General features: G+C 40.6%; 1 protein-coding gene across 4 annotated transcripts in view; it reads right to left on the bottom strand.

The window, feature by feature from the left end:
- RHOBTB1 (Rho related BTB domain containing 1) overlaps positions 1–24,377 on the bottom strand; it is a 293,856-nt gene that overhangs the window by 11,760 nt on the left and 257,719 nt on the right. For all 4 annotated transcript variants that reach the window (XM_085608792.1, XM_085608794.1, XM_085608793.1 and 1 more), the window contains one exon: positions 22,982–23,087. In XM_085608792.1, the coding sequence (XP_085464918.1) occupies positions 22,982–23,087 (106 nt within the window). The remainder of the gene's footprint in view (positions 1–22,981; positions 23,088–24,377) is intronic.

The raw sequence follows: 24,377 nt of genomic DNA, 5'->3' as shown, positions 1-24,377 counted from the left end.
TCATAGTCTCATTGTTACTCGTGCCCATCCTGCCTGACCTCCATGGTCATCTTGCTGCTCCTGCCCTACCCCCTTGCCGCCAGCCCTCTGTTTCCATGTGCAGACCCCTATTCCCTCCCTCCTGGCTTGTCGGTTCCATTGTAATGCCCCTGATCCGTCCCTCCTGCCCGTTATGGTATGTTATGCTGCAGCGTTCTCTCCTGTCTGTCAATTATGGTCAGCTAGCTACCATTGCCTCTTCCCCCTCTGTTCTCTGTTGTCCATGTGCATGGTCCTGTCCCCTCCCTATTGCTTTCTATGGATTGTTGTGCTGCACTCCCGTCCCGCATGCCCTGTGTGGTGTATTGTGCTGCTGCAAACCCTGATGCTTGCCCTTTAGGGTCAGTTTGGTGCACCTCTCCAGGTCCCTCCTGTCCTCTGTTATCCGATTCCATGTCCCTACCCCAATTCCTCCTGCCTACCATGATCCAATGTACCATACTCGTGAACATTTTGAACTTGGTAAGAGGGAGATTTTGAAAAAAACTGGGGAGATTGCAGACAGGAGACAGATCAAATAAAACCCATTTGAGCTTAAAAACATTGGACGTTTCCTGGCTGAAACTGGTCTGTTGGCATGTATGGTTGTACTACCACTGCCTCTTCCTTCTGCCCACAATGGTCTATTATATTGCCATAGCCTCTCTTGCTAGTCCTGTATTGTTGATTTGTTGCCCCTGCCCCCCTTTCCACTGCCCTCCATAGTCTGTTGTGCTGCCACCGCCCTTCCTGCCTGCCCAGTGTGGTCAACTTGTTGCCTCTGCACTCTCCTACCTGCCTTCAATTTTCAGAGACCGTGCCCCTGGCCTCTGCCTCTCAACAGTATCCCAATGAACAACTAGATTGCTAACATTCTATATTTATTACAAAAGTGTGGAACGCCTGACGTCATCTTGATGTAATCAAAACTGTAATACCTAGAGCATTTCCTTTAGAAATTACATATATGAGAGGGTCTTATTTGCATCAAAATTATGGTTGGTGCTCTAAAAAACTAAAATGAGGGCATATTTTCTGAGTTTTCAAATAGCAACAAAGAACTTTTAAATTATTTGTAATCTTTATGTTTTTTTATCCAGTTGACCACTTGATTAAATGTTGCACCTAGGGGAGAGGATGTGGTATTACTTCCAGAGCTGCAGACTTTGCAACTGGGGAACCAGGTTCGAGTTTCTGCTTCAGCTCAACATTCTGTGATTCTGGTCAAATCACTTAATCTCCCCATGTCTACAACCAAAATTAATTTGATCTTGTGTGATCTAACCAATTCTCATGTAAAGCACTCCATTACCTGACAAGTCTGCACTATATAAAACTACAAATACACAAAAAATAAGTGTTTTGCACACTTCTGTCATTGGGCTACATGTGGGCTACATCTGGGTGATATTTGTGCTGCATTTGGACTCTTTTGTCTCTGGTGGCCATCTTGGGAGATTTATTTGTTATGAAGTTTCCTAATTTCCTCATTTACTGCAGTCTCCTCAGTAGGAAATGCTTTCAGTTTTTTACTTTGATTCCATCAAGAAGGTATTCAGATATGTCACACATTTGCCCTAAATTCTGAATGTTAGCACTCTAGTTGCTCATTAGATTACTGTAATAAAGCTACTGCTCACCAGGGAAGTCTGCTGCTGGTATTAAAAGTGCACGTTTCAGTCTGCATATCAGAATTTTTTAATGAAACAGAAGAGGATTTGAGAAGTCACTCAAAATGTGCCCTAATTTTTCTTTCTGCAGCACTAATTATAATTGTGTTCCTTTTTAAATTAAATGTTTTAAGTGTTACCAGTTTATTCCAATCAAGATGGCTTCAGGTGTGCCATACTTTTGTCATAAGTAAGACTGTTAGCGCTCTAGTTGTTCTTAAGAACACTCTGGGACATTCTGTCATTGGGCTATACTTGGGCTACATCTGGGTGACATTTGGGCTCTTTTGTCTCTGGTGGCCATCTTGGGAGATTTATTTGTTATGAAGTTTCCTGATTTCCTCATTTACTGCAGTCTCCTCAGTAGGAAATACTTTCAGTTTTTTACTTTGGTTCCATCAAGAAGGTATTCAGATATGTCACACATTTTCCATAAATTCTGAATGTTAGCACTCTACTTGCTCATTAGATCACTGTAGTAAAGCTACTGCTCACCAGGGAAGTCTGCTGCTGGTATTCAAAGTGCACGTTTCAGTCTGCATGTCAGAATTTGTTTATGAAATAGAAGAGGATTTGAGATGTCAAAATGTGCCCTAATTTTTCTTTCTGCAGCACTAATTATAATTTCTATGGCAAAATGAACCCCCTCATTTAGTTCCTTTGTAAATTAAATGTTTTAAGTGTTACCACTTTATTCCAATCAAGATGGCTTCAGGTGTGCAATACGTTTGTCATAAGTAGGACTGTTAGCGCTCTAGTTGTTCTTTAGAACACTCTGGGAAGCTGCAGTATAACACAAATGATTCAACTGACAGTCTCTGCCCTTGTTGGATGTACATGTTTTACTGAGAATGTCAGACTTCATTCTCACATGACTGAGAAAGATAATGTGAATTTACAGAAAATATGATCTTAGTTTGGCTTCAAGATCACCTTCCAAACCTCTGTGGGAAAAGCATGAGAAAATAGTTCTCTCTCAAACATGATTCATGATATCACAGCAGAAGGCTTTTTCACATGGTAAAATCACCTTAGAACACACCACAATTCCTAAAATGAGTATGGAACCATCAACAAATGATTTATAATGTAACTAAAGTCTTAAAACCTTCTATTAACTGCAATGCTTTTTAATGAGGTGCTATCATGTATATTGGTCCCAAGATGGCTGCCAACACTTCTTGGATGAAGTACTGACAGCTAATCAGATCTCACGATGAGATGTGTGGTTAGGCTCCGCCCAGATATATCTATCTCTTTAACTCTAATTTTCTCAGGAACTAATGAATGGATTTACACCATTTAAGCAAAAGGCACGAGTCTAAACTGAGGACTACCTCTTTGCCAAATTTGGTGTAATTCCGTTCAGCAGTTCGGGCTGTAGCTGCGTCAACAGGTCCTATGGGAAAATGCATGGGGAAAACGCGTTTTGGGACCCCCTTTTTTCTCTGCCCCCGCTTGACGAATCACCGTGAAATGTTCAGGATAGGAGCGGACCGGAGCTGGCCAAAAGTTTGGAAAATTTCGCGAAGATTCGTCAATCAGCGCCAACGTTTTTTCCAAATAGAATGTTGCGGATTTCCTATGGAAAATAGGTCCTAACCATAACTACCTACTGGCGACTGCCAGTAGGTAATATATATATATATATATATATATATATATCTGAAACCAAGTTTTAGAAAACAAACGCCGCACTCTTCCTGGATATTTGAAGAAGTTTAATTTACTCTTCACCTACGCGTTTCAAACTTTAACAGTTCTTGTTCACGGTAGTATACAAAAGTCCCTTTTTAATTTCCATTATTTATACCAAAACTCCGCATGGCCATCAATGAGGCATTGTGGGTGTGGTAGTTTTATTACAAATGCAAAATTGCACAGGGTTTAAGTCGAGTCCTGATCCGCTGAATTGACATTTTAGCCACTGTGTAAGCATTATTATATGTCAAAAGTTGTTTACTCCATTAGATAAGTTCTATGTGAGTAATGTTTTCTTATCATCAATATATATGTTGATAAGCTGTGCGTTTTAGTCGCACTACAAAATACGCGAGATATTCACATATTAGTTTGACAATACTTGGTAAACTTAGTGTTTGGTACTCTCGGCTAAGTGCCGTATATACCTTGGTATGCTAAACTGTGGCGCCATGACACCCAGCAGATCAGGTCATCGAAAGAAAACCTCTTTTTTACTCTTATTTCATTTTCAAAACATTGATGATCTGAGTGATCAAATTGTACATTCAAATTTACTGAAGCGATTCTAATATATAGCAATAAGGTCATTTCTAATGAGCGTGTTTTTTCAATTACATTTAACGTTCTTATAAATGTACATAAAGTTCTTCGTCTCCGTTTAAACCTCCAGGGATCCGAGTTTTAAAACGGATTATTAGTTTGGATTCTAATCGCCTGAGTTTTTGAATCCTATTTCCGCCTCTTTCATGTTCCAAAATACATGCAATGCCTGAATATTTAATGTCTTTCCAAGTTTTTCCAACATGGTTCTGTAGATGTTTAGACATTGCATATGTCGCGTCTTTGTTTTGAATTGCGCGTATATGTTCTAAAATGCGCTTTTTTTAATGGGCATATGGTTGAACCTATGTATCTTTTGCCGCAGAAACATTCAATCATATAGACTACAAATTGCGTTTCACAGGTACGATTGTGTTTAGGATTTCAAATGTTCGACCTTGCGAATCTTTGAGAGTTTTTAGATTTTTTCCTATTTTGCATGCTTTGCATGTCATGCACTTAGTAAATCCTTGTTGTCTTTTTTCAAGCCATGTTTTATTCTTTTTGTTTTCAAAGTGACTGTTCACCAAAGTATCGCGCAGTGATGGAGCTTTTCTATATGAGATCATTGGCTGATCTCCTATCATAGGTCCAATGTCAGGATCTTTTTTAATGACATTCCAATACTTCATTAAAATTTTTCGAATTTTAAAGCTTTCCTTTGAGTATGTTAGAATTAGACGTGGTGTTTCATCAATGATCGTTTTGTCTTTTTTTTTTACAGTCAAGGTTTGCGCTCTTGTTTTTTGTCTAGCTTTGTTCTCTCCGCGTACAATGTCACTGTGTTTGTATCCACGTGATGTAAATCTTTCCTTAGTATCAAGAAAGTTTTTCTCCATCTCTTCTGGCTCAGAGCAATTCCTTTTCATCCGTAGGAATTCTCCATACGGGATACTTTGTTTCAATGATTGTGGATGAAAGCTGGTTCCATACAAGACACTGTTAGTTGATGTTTTCTTGCGAAATACTGTTGAGTGAATCTTATTGGATTTAATGTAAATTTTTGTATCCAAAAAATCAATCTCTCTAGATTGTATATTGGAGGTGAATTTTAGGCCTACATCATTTAGATTCAGTATTGTGATGTACTCTGCCAGTTTTTCTTTAGTCCCCCTCCATAAGAGGAAGAGGTCGTCAATGAAGCGTAACCACAGTACTATGTCTGTGGTATATGGGTCGTTTTCTTCCCTCCAAGCTATGTGTTTCTCCCACCAACCCATGGTGAGATTGGCATAGCTTGGAGAAAAGGAAACTCCCATAGCAGTTCCGCGCTTTTGAGAGTACATTTGTTTATCAAATAGAAATACATTGTTCGTTAGGCAAAGTTGAATCATTTCCATCAGCATATTAGTGTGCTGTAGTTCCCCAATTGATCTTTGTTTTAGGAAGTATGCTGTGGCTGTCAAACCTATGTCATGATCAATGGATGTATATAATGAGACAACATCAATTGTTGCTAATAGGTAATCAGGTTGCCATTCTGTTTCCATCAAAATTCTTAGGAAATCGCCAGTGTCTCTGATGTACGAGTTTAAAGTTGGAACAATTGGTGCCAAAAAATAATCAACATAATTCGCTATGTTCTCATATAAGGATCCACAGCTGGAAATTATGGGGCGACCTGGGGGTTTGTCCAAAGTTTTATGAACTTTAGGTAAAAAGTATATCGTTGGTGTTACTGGATTAGTTACTGTTAGAAAGTTTTTCTCATCTAAACTTAGTAAACCATTTTCATACCAGTTATTTCTTCGATTGTGTATGTCCTTAGTCATTGTAGGAATGGGATTAGAATTTAACCGTACATAGTTGGTTTCATCTTTTAGTTGACGGTTTGCCTCCTCAATATATGCTTGTTTATCAAGGATGACAATATTCCCACCCTTGTCTGCAGGTTTTATTTCTATCGCATTATTGGTTTTTAATGCTTGCAATGCTTGAATCTCATGTAGAGATACATTTTCCTTTTTAGAATTTATTGTATTTTCCAAGACTTCTAGTTCTGCCACAACTAGGTCTTGGAATGTGTCAATTCGATTTCCCAGATGCAACGCTGGACAAAATTTTTATTTGTTCTTAAAATTGGTCCGTGGATGATTATCCGTATTTATGCCCATTTCTTCTAATAATTGTGTGTCTGTTATTTCTGACTCAGTAATTTCATGAACAAGTTCATATGCAGTTCTTAGAGCTGTTGTTTCAGCAATTGTATATTCCCCTTGTGGTGTCGATGAATTAGAGTTTATTTCTATTGCACCTTCTTTTTGTTTCTGAGGTATTTTTGCAAAGAATTTCTTTAATTTCAGTTTACGAATGTACTTGTACATATCAATTCGAGTTTCCACTGCATCTTGGTGTCTTTCAGGACAGAATGTTAGGCCTTTATTTAATAGAGTTCGTTCTGCTTGAGTAAAGTTGTAATGAGACAAATTAATTATTAGATTCGGATCCATTTTCATATTCATTGCATTATTTACTTTCTTGTCACTGTTCTGTTTCGTAAATGATACCTTTGTTTTTCTACTTCTTCTTGTTTTTCGCCGTGGGTTTGATTTCCAAATTGGCCCCTTCCTCGTCCCCTTGTACGTCCTCTGCCTTGTCCCCTTCCTCTTGTTTTTGGATTCTGTTGATCCTGGTATAGTAATTTCATTTCTTCTAAAAAAGAGAGCGTTTTTGTCCGTACTGATTGATATTCTCCTTCGCTTCGATCTGATTCTGTTTCACTAGGCGTGGTATATGGTGATTCTGAGACATTTGGTTTTTTACTCTCTGCTTTTTGTTTTAGAATCTCAAATCTTTTAGCGAAAGTAAAGATTGTTCCATTCTCATAGTCGGACTCATCTCTTTTAAATTTTCGTTGTTTTCTTTCTTGGATTTCGCTTTCATGTTTGTCCAAATTTTTATCCATTAGCATCCTTAATTTATTTATGCTTTCTTCATCTTGCCCTAATGCTTTAATTTTAAATTTTTTAAAAAATTTTTAATGAAGTATTGGAATGTCATTAAAAAAGATCCTGACATTGGACCTATGATAGGAGATCAGCCAATGATCTCATATAGAAAAGCTCCATCACTACGCGATACTTTGGTGAACAGTCACTTTGAAAACAAAAAGAATAAAACATGGCTTGAAAAAAGACAACAAGGATTTACTAAGTGCATGACATGCAAAGCATGCAAAATAGGAAAAAATCTAAAAACTCTCAAAGATTCGCAAGGTCGAACATTTGAAATCCTAAACACAATCACCTGTGAAACGCAATTTGTAGTCTATATGATTGAATGTTTCTGCGGCAAAAGATACATAGGTTCAACCATATGCCCATTAAAAAAAGCGCATTTTAGAACATATACGCGCAATTCAAAACAAAGACGCAACATATGCAATGTCTAAACATCTACAGAACCATGTTGGAAAAACTTGGAAAGACATTAAATATTCAGGCATTGCATGTATTTTGGAACATGAAAGAGGCGGAAATAGGATTCAAAAACTCAGGCGATTAGAATCCAAACTAATAATCCGTTTTAAAACTCGGATCCCTGGAGGTTTAAACGGAGACGAAGAACTTTATGTACATTTATAAGAACGTTAAATGTAATTGAAAAAACACGCTCATTAGAAATTACCTTATTGCTATATATTAGAATCGCTTCAGTAAATTTGAATGTACAATTTGATCACTCAGATCATCAATGTTTTGAAAATGAAATAAGAGTAAAAAAGAGGTTTTCTTTCGATGACCTGATCTGCTGGGTGTCATGGCGCCACAGTTTAGCATACCAAGGTATATACGGCACTTAGCCGAGAGTACCAAACACTAAGTTTACCAAGTATTGTCAAACTAATATGTGAATATCTCGCGTATTTTGTAGTGCGACTAAAACGCACAGCTTATCAACATATATATTGATGATAAGAAAACATTACTCACATAGAACTTATCTAATGGAGTAAACAACTTTTGACATATAATAATGCTTACACAGTGGCTAAAATGTCAATTCAGCGGATCAGGACTCGACTTAAACCCTGTGCAATTTTGCATTTGTAATAAAACTACCACACCCACAATGCCTCATTGATGGCCATGTGGAGTTTTGGTATAAATAATGGAACTTAAAAAGGGACTTTTGTATACTACCGTGAACAAGAACTGTTAAAGTTTGAAACGCGTAGGTGAAGAGTAAATTAAACTTCTTCAAATATCCAGGAAGAGTGCGGCGTTTGTTTTCTAAAACTTGGTTTCAGATACTTTTGCGAGGTTTGTCCTTACCCCGCCGCCGGCACCAGCTAACGAGTGTTCCTCCCGCAAGGGCAGCTTGCTTGATTGATATATATATATATATATATATATATATATATATATATATATATATATATATATATAGTCACTGAAAAAACCATAGGTTTTACAGACGTTATAGTTAGGAATTAGCATTTAAAAAACCTTAGAAATTCACTAAAAAAACTATAGGTTTCAGGGACGTTCTTGTTAGTTGAACATTTGACTCATATAAAACCAGAGAAATTCGCCTGTTATAGTTAGTTGAACTAACTATAACTCGCGCGCCCACTATGCACTGCTGATGATGTCACATATTACATCACTCATGACATGGTCAGTGACATCACTGATGACATCACTCATGACATCAACCAGTGAATGTGTGTTTCTATAAAATGTAAATATGTTTTATATATATATGCCAAGGTGTATTGAAGAATGAATGCATTTACAAGTGCCTAAAGGAATTATTTCGAATGTGTGTGACTGACTGTATAAGTGAGTGATTGAACGTGTCTTACTGAATGCATGGGTTAGTGACTAAACTGTGTAAAAGTTTGTATTAGTCTCTCCATTGGTGTGTAAGCAACTGCGTGGGTTGCTGAATACCTACATGAGTGTCTATATAGGTTATTGATTTGTTGTCTGAGTATCTGTATGGGTCCCTGAGTATCTGTGTGGGTGGATCAGTGTGTGAGTCTGTGCATAGATGGCTGAGTGGGTGATTCAGTGGTTGTTTAGATTAAAAAGTGCATCTGGAAAGGGCTGTATGGGTGAGTTAGTGTGTCTATGGGTGTGTTGGTGAGTGAATAAATGTCTCAGTGGTATATCTGTGACTAACTACATATGTTTTAAGCCACTATATGTGAGTGTTGGAGTATATAAATGAGTATACGTGAGACTAATTTATTTCAAGAGTGGGTGTATAAATAAGTGTCTGCTTCTATCAGTGATTGTATAAGACAGTAAATATGTGTTAGTATCTGTATAAATAAGTGATGTGGTATGTAACGAAGTTGGTGTGTATAACTGTATACATGATTACATGGGTATTCATTCTTTGCATTACTGACTAGGTGTGTGAGTAACTCTATGGATGAGTTGCAGCGTGTGACTGCATGTATAGATGTATGAGTGCATATTATAGTCCTCTATTGATGAGTAACTACATGTATAAGTGACTGGATGTGTGTAGACCTAGGAAATAGTGAGTGGTATGTAGTATATGGGATTCGTCTGTGTATGGTTTCAAAAATAGTAGTCAGCATTTTAGAATGGGTGTATCAAAGTTTATATTAGAGCATCAGCATGTGCATCAGATTGTCACGTGGATGATGTCATGAGTGATGTCATCAGTGATGTCATTTGAGATATCAGTGATGTCATCAGTGATGTCATGAATAATGTAACATGTGACATCATCAGCAGTGCATTGCGGGCGCGCGAGTTATAGTTAGCTCAACTAACTATAACAGGCGAATTTCTCTGGTTTTCTATGAGTCAAATGTTCAACTAACTATATCGTCCCTGAAACCTATGGTTTTTTTCAGTGAATTTCAAAGGTTTTTTAAATGCTAATTCCTAACTATAACGTCTGTAAAACCTATGGTTTTTTCAGTGAATTTCAAAGGTTTTTTAAATGTTAATTTCATATTTTAATGTTTATAAAACCTATATTTTTCTATTATATTTTTAAATATTTTGGAACTCTATTATACTTCTTGTTTTTAACTTTAAAAATCATGTAATGTTTTATATCTTCCCCCAAAAATATGTATATTTTTTTTGGGGGGGAGAAAACTGCACTCCCATACCGGTAGCATACCAAGCTCCATCACCACACGAATCCTATCCGCCATATTGCTAAACTCGTAAAGGATGCGCATTTCGTATCCGACGAGTTTGTGGCACCGCGCCCGGCGTAACATCATATACGCATGAAGTCACCCCAGGTACTACTTTGGTATCCGACGGGTACGCAGTACCAAGCCACGCGTTATGTCATGTACGTATGGGGTCGCGCCTGCTGCGCATTGCGTTTTCGACTAGTACACGCTGCCAGGCCCTGTGTTACGTCACAGACGTATAGTATTGCGTCGGGTATGCCATTCCCTTTTTTTTGTCTCAAAAGTATATCTAAATAACTTTAAACAGTATATGAGAGCACACGAAAAATTAATTTATTTTAAACATTTATATATTTCTACCTGTAATAAACTTAGAATATGATAAATATATTTTGTCAAAATCGCGTCGGGTGCGGCCTCCATGCGCTCGGTGCGCGATTTCCATGTGATCTTAAAAAAAGCATTTGATTGGTTCATTACATTTCCCATTGTAACAGTTGTACGACCCCACCCATTTTACTCACTCTCTCTACAGCGTTTGATGAGAGACGCCTCTTCTGCTTAGAAAGCTTTTTTGAAAAGTGTTTTCCTGTATGCACATATCTTCTACTACACACAACATCGATCATCTTGATCAATATTCATGTTCTGTACATTAGCCTTCCACGTGTGATTGCCATGCATCTCAAACGTTCCATCAAAAAACAAATATTTGTTACACGATGCCCCTGGTGTGGGTCTGCACATTATTGTGCTGCCTTTCGGCCTGGGTATTGCTGGCTCTAAGGAGCATCATCAGCCACGGGCAGACTGCACATCCTAGATCACATGCCATCTCATTAACAATAGTTTCCGCCTTCCCGACACATGCTACACTAATCTAAATTGCACACTCTGCAAGGTCAAAACTACTAAAGAAACACACATAAGTACACTTCCTGGCCAGGCAGGAACTGAACAACGCCCAAGTCCCCGAAATAATTATTCACACCCCTACACTGGCCTGGCATACGCAAGCCCAGCCCACTTTGCGTACGTATAAATAGGATAACCACAACGCCACACGTCCCTCTTCTTCCACACTACCTCAGATGATTTGCCGTATCCACCTCGCATATCACAATGTGCAATTAAAAAAAAGAAATGGATCCATGAGGTGTACTCAATCCTGGCAATCAACACGGGCTCTAAATTGTGAGCCCTAATGCCAGTCTACGAAAGGGATCCATGAGGTGTACACTCTCCTGCAAACAACACTCCATCTGAATTGTGAGCACTGCTGCCCGTAGTGTTTGCTCACACAACAATAACAGCAGGTAAGCAGAGCGGCATGGGTGCACAGGGCCTCCAATTGAGCGCGCTGCGTCAAGAGGGTTGGGGTGCTTCAGCCTAGCTGCGCAGATCCGAACAAACAATATTGCCATGTGTTATGATGTGATCTTTGACCTCATTCAGTCACATCTCTGTCTCATTTTAAAGACCTGCTGGACTGTACTGCAGGCCTGAGCCAGCGGGCAGCGCTGCCCTACAGACACCTCTTCAGCGCGGTGCTGTGGGAGGGATGGGATGCATCAGCCAGACTGCGCACGTGCGAATAAGCGATATTGCCATGTGTTATGATGTGATCTTTGACCTCATTCAGTCACATCTCTGTCTCATTTTAAAGACCTGCTGGACTGTTCTGTAGGCCTGAACCTACGGGCAGCGCTGCCCTACAGACACCTGTTGAGGGCGGTTCTGCGGGAGGGGTGGGGTGCGGTGCATCACCCTGAGTGCGTACGTGCGAAAAAGCGATGTTGCCGTGCGTAATGATGTGATCTCTGACCTCATTCAGTCACATCGATCTAATTTTAAGGACCTGCAGGACCATACTGTAGGCCTGAGCCAGCGGGCAGCGCTGCCCTACAGACACGTGGCGTTGGTTTTTAGGACACTGTGGTGAGCTCCTTACTAAGTGTACATGCACACAGGCTCCCGCCACTGCATTACACGTGCACATTATGCTTCTAGCATGCGCTCTGTTCCTTTGTATGTGAACGTTGGCATAACATATTATTTAACCTTGTGTATTCTCGTGCACTCCAACTCCTCTTTGAACCACGATTACCACTAACAGTTGGTAGATCGTACTTCAAAAACAAAGGATGCACTCAACTCCTATTTTCTATCAAGCTTGAAATAAACCTTCATTTACCTCCAGACGTTTCCACCATTAAATTATTTCGCCCTTTTCAGACATTCCATTGATTGCCACAAGAAGGGCGGAGCGGGAGTTGAGCCCGCAATGATGCCCTGGCATTCGGACACCTTCCATCGTGTTATCAAGACACCGTCCCCGACCTGGTCTATCGTACAAACATACTCCGGACTAGGAGCTTGCACCAACACGTCGTGGGACACACCAGTGATGGCAGGTGAGCAGTGAAGCCTCGCAGTGCAAGACCTACAATTGAGCACAGTGCGGGGGAAGGGGTTGGGGTGCAGCACCCTGGGTGCACAGGTGCATGCAAGCAATTTTCCCGTAGCTAATAATGTAGGACTACATTATAAAACAACGGCGATAACATTATCACCACTTTAGCGACAGGAAACTGCTGCTAAAGCTACGATAAGGGGTTGATAATATGCCCTTGTAAATTCCCAGAGAAGCCCAGGTTCACACCAGAACCTGGGCTTCTAAGGGAATTCAGAAGGGCATATTATCAACCCCTTATCGCCACTTTAGCGGCAGTTTCCTGCCGCTAAAGCGGCGATAATGTTATCGCCCCTCCTTCATAATATGGCCCATAATCTCTGGCCTCATGTATTTAATTTTAAGGACTTGCTGAACCACACTCTCTCGCAGACCCCAGCATCCTCGACAAACGGGTGACGGAGGGTAAACACTAAGGGCTGGGTGCAATAGGCCGACGCTCTGTCTCCTCCTCCCTCTCGTCTTTTGACTCTCCCTCCCCTTCTCTCTTCCACCCACTCTCCCTCCCTTCCATTCTCAATATGGTCCTTTCATTCGGACTACCTTTCTTTACCTCTTCCACATAGCACACATATTTATGTTTCATTTTTGTCTTGCAGGTTTCCTACGCTGCTTCCACTGGAGTCCAACCCACGTTTTTTTTTATTATACTGTTCTATTAAAGTTACATTTCTATTTATTTCTGTTTTAATAAAGGTTACTTATTTTTTCAAATAAATAACTGAGTGTATAGGTCTTCTTTTTCTGACAACACTGGTCTATTGTTTATTGTGAATATCATCTGCTTATAGGAGATTTTAAGGACAACATTATTTAATATTAGAGTGCACCTACCAAACATAATCTAACTGACTATTAGACAAATGAAGCCTGGGTAATTGTACAACTGCAAGAGTTCTAGGAGTGTATCACTTTATAACACCATAAGTACTGCCAGTGTGATTACAGAACAAATAAGGCACTGCCTAGGACCACCAAGGCTTCAGGGACTGCCGAGGCCCACCCTGCATATTTAAATAAAGACCCGGAGTGTGGCGATCCCCGGACTTCAGTTGGCCTTGAACCCCCGAACAATTAGTAAACAATACCCGGGAAGGTGGCACTCCCCTAGGCTGTAAAACATCTCTGTGCCCTTCCGCACCTAATTTACACGTGACATTAAGATACCCAGTCCTACAGAGACCCCGCAATATAATAATTTGATTGGCCACGGAACATTACCCACCCACCAGGGGCCTCATTTAAAAGAACGGGTGAGAACCCGCTTTTTTTTGTTTTTTTTTCTTTTCTCTCCATGCTTACCATCCACATCCCCTCTATTACAGTGATACAAGGTTTTCCTCCTCTCGCTTCAAGTAGTCAACTAAGTATTTGCTATCACAGGGTGGAAGCCATGCACCACCCTCTAACAGCAAACACAAATGTACAGCGTATGCACACCCCGGGACATTGTATGAGCTGCGCCTGAGAGGTCACCCTCCCTACTACCATGATGCATTTGTTAGTATAAACGCATACTAACACTACTTACACACGTGTAGTACAGAGACCAGAATGTAGTAAAGAAGCAGAGGCAGTGCAAAATCTAAAAATATAAATCCTACCAGAAGTCAGATGACATAGTTCAATGAGCCGACGACCCTGGCATGAGTAGAAACAGCTACACAAACAAAACGGGTCTTCAGCACAACGCAAGCAATTTTGAAATATTGCTGAGTGGTGCCTTCTTTTTGCCTTCTCCCACTCGTCGCCAAATTTATGTAGTGAAGAGGCAGACAGCAGTGAATCCAATAAGTAGATTTATTACAAGAAAACAAGACACCTGAAACAACCACCAACAGGAGCAGACAGCAAAACAACCGTCTAATCCAGCACTGTGTACAAACTCCGCAAGGTTCCCCTCATGACAGCCCTACATTCTAACATTACATACTGAGGGCCATATTATCAAGAAACGGCGTTAAAATTATCGCCACTCTAGTGGCAGGAAACTGCCGCTAAAACGGCGATAATGGGCTTTATAATATGCCGTAGAAAATTCCAATAGAAGCCCATGTTCTTGTGTTAACATGGGCTTCTATTGGAATTCTCGACGGCATATTATCAAGCCCACTATCGCCGTTTTAGTGGCAGTTTCCTGCCACTAAAGCGGCGATAATTTTAACTCCGATCCTTGATAATATGCCCCTTAGATTCTAGTAGAATTACATACTAACATTCTACTATGACTTACAATGGAAAACTACACAGAGCACATGACTTTACAGCAATGAGCTCATAGTTTCATCCACGAGTCTTGACACCGGTAGGGGTAAGACTTTCGCTTCCCACTCCCTATATTGTATAAAAATAAACTAGCACTTCTTCTACAAGTATGCTACAGCGCCCAGAGCACATCACTTTACAGCATTGAGCTCACAATTTAGGCTCACGGTTTAACCCCCGAGTCTTCACACCATTAGAGATGAGTAGTTCGCTTCCCACTCCCTATATACTATAAAAGCATACTAACACTACTTACACACTTATACTACAGCAGCTAGTATCCTACACCGCCCAGAGCCCATCACTTTACAGCAATCAGCTCGGTTTCATCCCCAACCTTTAGGTGTAACTACTTTGCTTCCCGCTTCCGGTATACTATCAACACACAGTAGCGCTCAGTAGTCGCTTCCCACTCCCTGTATGGTATAAACGCCTACTAACACTACTTGCACACATATGCTACAAACACCAGACCACATCACTTTACAGCAATGACCTCACGGTTTAGACTCTCGGTTTCATACCAGAGTGTAGCACCATATCATATCACCACCATGCCACTCTGAGCAACACCGCACTTTCAGACCGTTAACAGTGATAACTACCTACTGGTGACCGCCAGTAGGTATTCAAGAACAAATTACAATAGTTCCTTGATTCTTTTAGCTTTCAAAAATTCCCTCTATTACTGTCTTTCTATTTTTCCATATAAATAGTTTTTTTTAATATTCAAGTACACATCAAAGTCAGAAATGCAACGTATTCTATCAATACACTTTCTAGAACATTCTACAACACGTGGAGGTTAAAAGTTCATCAATTTTTTTTATACCTAACGATATTTTTTTGCAACATTTTCTCGAACATTTAACGGCAGGTTAAAAGTTCACTATTGTTTTAAGTTCGAACAGTGCCTTCCAAATGCAAGTAGCAGGTGTGGTTGAGTTGAGCAAATTTTATCCTATAATATGTACTATAATATGTACGTGCAAACAGCTTTTTCTTAACCAATCACAAACATACTTTTCCACAAAACGAATGTGCACACTACTTTTAAAAACCAATGCTTTTCATCTCTCAATCAGGTACCGTTTTGTATGTGAAAAGAAACTAGTTCCCCATCTTTAAACATATCTCTTATTCTATGAAGGAACTGCATGAGCTACAGACATCTTTCCATACCTTCCAGCATACCTTCAAAATGCGAGTGTGGATCGTAGGATATAGCTATGCTTTCTGGTGCAAGAGGTATGCAGAACAGAGACGTATTGACTTAGACCTAGGTTTACAAAAAGTGGACATTAAATGGTTTGGACAGAGGATTGAAGTGGCACCAATTGTTGCCTTTGGTTAAAACCTGTTTGCATCTCCAACACCCTGACCTCATGATTGTGCACTGTGGTGGAAACGACCTAGGCACATTGACTGGGGTAGATTTGGAAGTGCTTATGAAGGACACCTTTGGACAAATGATGTTACTTTTTCCTCAAACTGTTTTGTATATTCCAATATATGCCAAAGACAGAAGTGGAAATGGTCCAAACAATTTTGTCATCAGATTGAAAAATCTCGGAAAAAAGTCAACAAAGCTGTCTCTGCATACCTCAGAGACCACAAAATGGGGTCCATATTAAGCCTGGGCAAAGCACTACGCTACGCTCGCGTAGTTCGCGCTACTTCGCACTACGCGAATTGCACATAGCACAGTGCGAACACGCGTAGCGTAGTGTTGCGTAGTGCTGCGGTCCTTTTTTGCTTGCTCGCGGTCCTCAACGTCAAGTTGGCGACCGCGAGCAAGCAAAGTGACATCCCGGCAAGACTTTTTCCTTGTTCGCGATCAGCAACATCAAGTTGGCGATCGCGAGCATGGAAAATAAACCTCCCGGCGAGATTCCCAACGCAAGGAGGTCAGGTTTCTCATTGCTCGCGATGAGAAACTACCAGTTCGCGCTGAGAAAGCTGCCGCTCGAGTAAAAATCTACTCGAGCAGCAGAAAACTACAGCTCGCACTGCGCAAGATGCCATTTTCAATGATTGCACAGTGCCGGTTGCTTGTCCGCACTGTGCAATCATTGAAAACGACATCTGGCACTGTGCGAACAAGGTACTATGCAGTTCGCGAAGTGCTACGCGTAGCTCGCGTAGTGCGAACTGCACTTTGCGTAGCTTCGCGAAGTGCTACTTCGCGAACTACGCCCAGGGTTAGTACATATACAACAACAACATATGTTTTGATATGGCAGACATATACAGAAGTGATGGAGTACTCTTCACAGATCAGGGACACCGAGTTCTCCTGAATAACTGGAAGCTGTGCATCCGCACTTATATGTAGCTCCAACTAATGAACACAGGGGCTCTTTTTAGAGCCACCCTATAACTTACAACTTAGGCCCCCTATTTTAGGGCCATATACGCCAACTCCCGCACCCTCGCCAAAATGTATTCTCCACACAGCTGTGGCGCAGCGGCCAGACCATCTCACTTTGCAGCACAGACCTCTCGCTTTGATCCCCAGCTCTACTCACCCATAGGGGTGAGTAGTTTGCGCTCTACAAATACCATATTGATTTACCTTCGCACTCCCTATACAACACCATCTAAGCACCATACACAAGCTACAATGTTCTAAACAAAAGTTCATCCAAGCACCTATAACTACATGCTGACACTACTTACACAGATGTGGCACAGCGGCCAGAGCACATGACTTCACAGCATAAGACACACAATTTGGGCTCACTCTTTAATCCCCGAGTCCCGCACCAACTCACCTTACCCACATCAGACTCTACCCAATACCTCACTGAATTTCTGTAGCCCACCACTTACACACCGGTAGGGGTAAATACTTTGCTTCTCACCCCCTCTATAGCACACCCTAAACTCCCCACAGAGGTTACAGTGCTCCTCCCCTCCTATTTCCCACTTTTTCCCCCTTTTTTCACCTTACTCGCTTCAATGGAATCACAAAAGGGCGGCCAACACTTCCTAGTTGCAACTGCTCGCAGCCAATCAGCAACAAGCTCGTAACGTCTCAGCCAATTAGATGGCAGAATTCCCAAATATCAATATCTGTAAATTTCGATATTTCTCAAAAACGACTTTACACCAAATAAACAAAAGCGTGCTTTCTAGACCAAGACCCATCTCCCTGCCAAATTTGGGGTAATTCCGTTCACCCGTTCGACCTGTAGCCTTGTCTAATGTTTCCTATGGAAATTAACATGGAGAAAACACGTTTTGAGACCCCCCTTTTTTCTCTGCCCCCCCTTGACGAATCACCCCCAAACTTTCAACATAGGAGCTGATCTCAACAAAGAATTAGTTTTGAAAATTTCGCGAAGATTCGTTAATTGGCGCCAAAGTTATTGGGAATAGAATGTTGCCATTTTCCTATGGTAACTAGGTCCTAACTATAACTACCTACTGGCGACCGCCTGTAGGTAATATATATATATATATATATATATTAATATCTTTAATACACATTTCATTAAAAAACATTCTGGAACACAATATATCCATCTGTTGATTACATATATGGGTCGATATTTTCGATGGCATTCTTTGCAAACATACTGTACAATAGACAGACAATAATGATCAATAAGATAAAAACATACAATATATAGAAAGACAAAAAACACAACAAACATATGTGAACAGGTAGCTTTTAAAGTGGCTATTCAGTTGATCTTCTCTACGCGCGTTTCGGCATAGCGTACGCCTTCATCAGGAAAGCCACAAAACTTCCTAAATGTATTTCTTTTTAAAAATGTAGGTGATGGTTTTTCTTTTTGGTTGAATCACTCATTCTTGCTTACTCTTCTCACACTTGGGAGTTGCCGGTCACAACCTATTTTTATTGTTTATCGTTGTACTTATTTTAAAAAAACCATCCATATAGGAAGTATTGTACCGTATGTTTGTGAAGAATGACATCGAAAATATTGATATATATATATATATATATATATATATATCACGCAAAAAAAGTCTCTCGTTACCGGGGCCACTAACCCTTCAGGGCGGCTTCTGTCAATGGGCACGGAGCAGCCCATCCATTTCCACATGAAAAAAGAACCATCAGAAGCCCATTGCTGGCGAAAGAAACATTTATTGAAACATCCTTGCACACAGAATTCTCCCCAGCACCTAACGTTTCGACCTCATCCGGCCTTGCTCACAGGCGGGAGAAAGATTGTCAACTGCTAATTGCGCACCTGTGTGCTTTTCACATCATTTTGTCTCACGTGACTGAAGTGGAAAATACAAGTTCCAAGGTGCACCACTTTCGTAATGTTGAAACTGCTAAATAGGAAGTCCAAATAAATTCACTGTGGAATCTTGAGTACCTGTTTAGTGGTGCCGCTTGCAGTCTGGAAATACTTGTCAGCCAGGTAAGTTGATATTATTTGCATATTGCCCAGAGTTTTCATGACGCTGCAATTGGATGCACTCTCGCCGACACGATCGTGAATGGTGGTCCACCATTCCGAATCCCTTCCAACACGCTATCCTTTTCGCCATATTGGTCGTTCCTGTGTAGGTCGGAAGCGTGAGTGGGTCATGCCCCTCAATGAAAATCACGCAAAAAAGTCTCTCGTTACCGGGGCCACTAACCCTTCAGGGCGGCTTCTGTCAATGGGCACGGAGCAGCCCATCCATTTCCACATGAAAAAAGAACCATCAGAAGCCCATTGCTGGCGAAAGAAACATTTATTGAAACATCCTTGCACACAAGGATGTTAAAAAATCAACAGATGGATATATTGTGTTCCAGAATGTTTTTAAACTTGTATTAAAGAAATGAATTTTTAAAATTATTTTGAACGTACTCCGAGTCCTATACTATATATGTGATTTCAATGGTCTGTTAGCTAGTATTGACTTTGAGTTGCCTAGGTATTTTCCGGTCAATTGGAAATATAGGGGTAAACACCTCAGTGGGTGAGAAGCAGAGGTAGCCTTTGGAATGCAGATGTAAGCATTTCACTGCTAACAGGCTAATACTAATACTCCTTGGAAACCAGGCATGCTAAACAAATTATCACAGTGTGAGAAACAGCAGCTAGACATGTCTGAAGAGCCACAAGAGAAAGGAAAAATAGTGTGCTGGTGTTCCTCTTCCTGAGCCCATCCTCAGCCTAGAGGTTGGTGTGATTTTGGTGCAGTATCTGAAAGAGCATAGTGATACACCCTGCATTGAAAAGGTGCAGCATGTGCTGCAGGTGCTGCCTAGTGAGGCCGCCAGTCAGAAACTGCAATGCAGGCATTGGATACATATGTCACTGTCTACATTACAGGCACTGGAGGGATGAAACTCCAGATGCCCGAGGACTACTTAAGTGACTGATTTATTGAAGGCTGGTATTTTAAGATTCAGGTTGTTAATAATCTGAAGTTGGTATAGGCCCTCTGAAATCGGAGCATTATGATCAGAACTCCTTGATGGCGTACCCTTATACACAATGAGAATATGCACACTTGTAGGTTTAGATTCGTCTCCAAGAAGAAACCAATACATACGGTGTTTCCCACAATGACTGGCTGGCAGTTCAGTAAGCATGTTAGGCCATGCTTGATCATGGATGCTATTTAAAAGTAGGACATGTGTACTTAAGTTTTACATGTCCTGGAAGTGACAAATTTTCAAAATCGTTTTTCATACTGTGACAGTACTGGGTCACTCATAGAAAAGCACTGGGTTGCATTTTAACACCATATAATGTATAACTTCAGTTTGGCAATAGCTAGAACCATGATTCAAGGACTCAAATTAATAGGAATTTAAAATCCAATTTGATGGCAAAGTTGTATTTTAAATTACTATTTTGAAAATGGCACTTTTAGAAAGTTAGCATTTTCCTGCTTGAACGCCTCTAGTAGCACTTTTAGAGAATCCCCAGCTGTCACCTGGCAGCCTGCTGGGAGGTATAAATTATTGTCAAGAAAGGGAACAAATGAGCCTAGGCTAGGAGGAGGGGTGACCTCCTCCTGAAAGGATGGCCTTAGGGGGTGTGGCCACCAACTGTACAAGCTTCAAAGGACCTGTCATAGGCAGATGTAACTCACATCTAGGCCTGCCATTGTCTAAGTAGCCAAAGTGACTCTGAATCCAGTGTGAGTGTGTGTGTGTGCGGGGGGGAGCTGTCCCATACTGGTTTTGCAGGGAGAGTTCCTAATTTTTGTAGGCACACCTCCAGGTGGTACCAAAAGCTATGACCAAGAGATGGAAGACTCTGCCAAGTTAGATTTTGCCAGAGAAGGGCACTGTAGGACCTGGACCTGAGAAAGACAGAAGAAAGATTACACCTGCAGAGAAAGACCTAAAGGGCTGGGCCTTCTCCCACCCAAGGGTCAGTTTGCTGACCTATAGTTTAGCTTCAAGGAAGCCCACCTTCCAGGAGAGCAAAGATGACCAGTTCCTACTGGACCTGTATGGACCCTACTGGTGGCTTCCACTAGAATAAGTCCTGACCCCAAAAGTGGTGTCCCTAAGTTCCAAAGGGCCCTTGGATACGTGTCAGTGTGTACTCCTCCTGCGTAACGCTAAATGCTAGGGTGTAGAACCTTTGTCAAGGATTTTTGCCAAAAGAACCAGAGGCTATCAATGGACTGCCTCCAAGTTGCAGCAACCAACATCGAACTGCCAGTCAGACTCAACCTGCTAGTTTGCACTCAAAAAGGATCCTGACTTCAACAAAAGTTTCTAAATCCGAACGTAGAGGACTTAAGAGGGACCAACGCAAGCATCACCATGCAGACACCTACACCTTCCTGGTCCTGACCGTCAGATTTCACCCACTCTGAGTTTTCCCTCATGCAACGTCGAAAGCCTTGAGCTTACCGCAGGAGCCAAGGCTTCAACCAAGATCTGCATCAGCTGACTGACTTTGGCGAGCTCATGTTTGGATCCAACTGGCACCGCAACCTACCAAAAACCTCGTCTAGAAAGATTTTCTCCAAGAAAAAGACTAAATCAGAAGATAAAATTTCCAGGTTCTTAACCTGATCCCTATATTTGACCCGTGTTCCATCACACTCAGCCCTAACTTTTGATTTTGACCTGGTCTATAAAAACTAGATACCCGTGGTTGATGCTTGGTGCTTTTTGGCGCAAGACACTTCTAAACATTTGAAAAATCATATCTCCCGTTCGCTACATCCAATGTTTGTTGTTTGGTGTCTATTTGCAAACTATCTCTATTTTTATAGATTGGAGTGGGGTTTTTATTGGGTTGTGCTTTCTACTTTTTAACTACCTTGGTACTAATAAATGATTTACGCATTTCTCCTAAGTGCAGCTACCAAAGGTTGATCTCAAGTTTTAATTCATAAAGCCTAAAATTACCTAGTAGGGAATAATGCCATTATTGCTTGAAGAGGACTACAATCTACTTCAAATAATATTGCTCTTTCTCTTAACAGCCATACAAACTGTACTTGCCTACTGAGATAGAAAATCAGGCAAAGTGGTGTTTTATCAGTGTGCGGGCAAACTTCAGAAATGGAACTTCATGTGGAGCATGGTTACAGTGGCAAGGATGCTTTAGAATTGGAGGCAGTTGAGAGTGGTGTCACCTCCTGTTCTGGTTAATACTAAAAGCACTGTATTGGCACCAGCGTTCAAGCCTAATTGTTTTCAAGTGCCCAGACAGTACTCTCATTTTATTTTTTTTAAAGAAAAACAAAGCATTATTGAGTTTTGATTATACAATAGTACTCAGACATAATTCTTCGCCTTCTGAGTACCACAATCATTTTCTGCTTAAGTTAACTTCTCGCATAACAGTTCTCACTCTTGTGTAAGGTAAGAATGCCCCTTATGCACCTCTCTTAACAAGGGTTCTGGTTAACCAGGATAACCTCCTTTCAGCTATTGTTTAATACAGCTCAATTAACAACCAAATGCACAGCATTTCCACCCAAAAAGCCTTAGTAAAACCACTGCTGTAAAGGAAGGAGTTTCATTAATTCCAGGATTAAAATAAAAACAAAACTTTCTAATGGAGAAGAGAGAAAAGAGGTTACATGTTGAATGTGAATTTTGTATAGATTGAATGCGCAGTGGTACAATGAAATGATTTAAGATTAAGAAGCAACCACGCTTACCTGCAGATTTTGATTTAATTTCCTTTCGCATTTTGGAGCACACACTGTTATAATTTGTGCAAATGTGGTGTAAACACCAAGCTGCTAGCTGATGAGCATTGTGGAACTGAAAATAAAAATAAATTCCTGTTGGTGGCAGTACATAGTACAAAATCTCTTTACAAATATCTTAATAAAAACCTACAGTTTCAGCACTTTTAATCATTATTATGAAGAGTTAAATATAAACTTTTGAACAGTGAAGAAAATTAATTTGAGCTTTATCCAAAAGTACACATCATTACACTAAAGGTATTATGCCTTGCGTCAAGCGATTAATGCAGGAAAAAACATGGGCGCAGGGGCCCAGGGATTTACTCACAAAGTCCTCCGCCGGTGCTGCTGAATGACAGAGCTGCTGGATACGAAGGCTGCCTACTTTTGAATCCACCGCGTGCCCCCTTCCTTCCACCAACCTACACTTCCTGTCTCTTTATCTCAATCTTGAACGCTCTTTTTCATTACTGTTTTCTCTCTTTGTCACAGTCTTCCTATCTTTTGCTTCTTACTCCTTTCTATTTGTAATGCCTTCCTCCAGGTTAGAGTTTGATGATGAAAAATAAGTTGTGATCCCCAAACAAATGAGTGCTGGTGGTCACCAGCTGCACTACTTGAGGCCTGCTGCCTCTCACCTCCTGAAAGTATCAGATTTCCTATAATATTTTAATTGTTTACACTAATGAACCAACTCTGGACAACTGTAATACAATTTTTAACAATTTTACATTTTTCAGAAAAAATATATTTCTGCATTTGTTAGAAAAAAAAGAAACCGTTATAATTACAGCTAACAAAGCCAATTTTAGCATGAGAGGCAGGGTTGCTAAGAGTATTTCACTATATGCACTATTCAGAAAGTAGTCAGAATCCCATCAGTCTAGGCACAATTATCTAGCCACATCCACGAGATGGACATGTTCTAGCTATAATTCAAGTCTATACTAAAAGAAATACAATTGAGTGCTGTAAGAAAGCCAATGTGACCTTGAATGAGGGTGACAAAAGGACTACTAATGAATAAAGGGGGGTCACCACTTGTCCCATGCTGTATGCTGTGGTGGGCTGAGGCAAAATGTTAATGACACTTGAACAGACCAATGGATGAAGAAACCTGACTGAAAGCCCTTGTGTGTATGTATGTACATATGTTTGTTTTATCATGAATTTATGGCAAACATGATGCAGGCGAAACATCCAAAGCTCTCTCTAGGCCAGACCTAAAAAGGAGAGCTGGACTCTTGAAGTCTCCTTTGTGTGGGAAAAGCTCCACACTTCACCACATGTGTCATGTGATACATTACTTATTTATACTTCACTAAAACGAGGAGAACATGTTAAGCTAGACTTGGCATGAGTA

Source organism: Triturus cristatus, chromosome 1_2 (assembly GCF_964204655.1).
Source record: "Triturus cristatus chromosome 1_2, aTriCri1.1, whole genome shotgun sequence".
NCBI lineage: Eukaryota > Metazoa > Chordata > Amphibia > Caudata > Salamandridae > Triturus > Triturus cristatus.
Note: the sequence above shows the minus strand (reverse complement) of the source record. Positions and strands in the feature narration are given on the sequence as shown.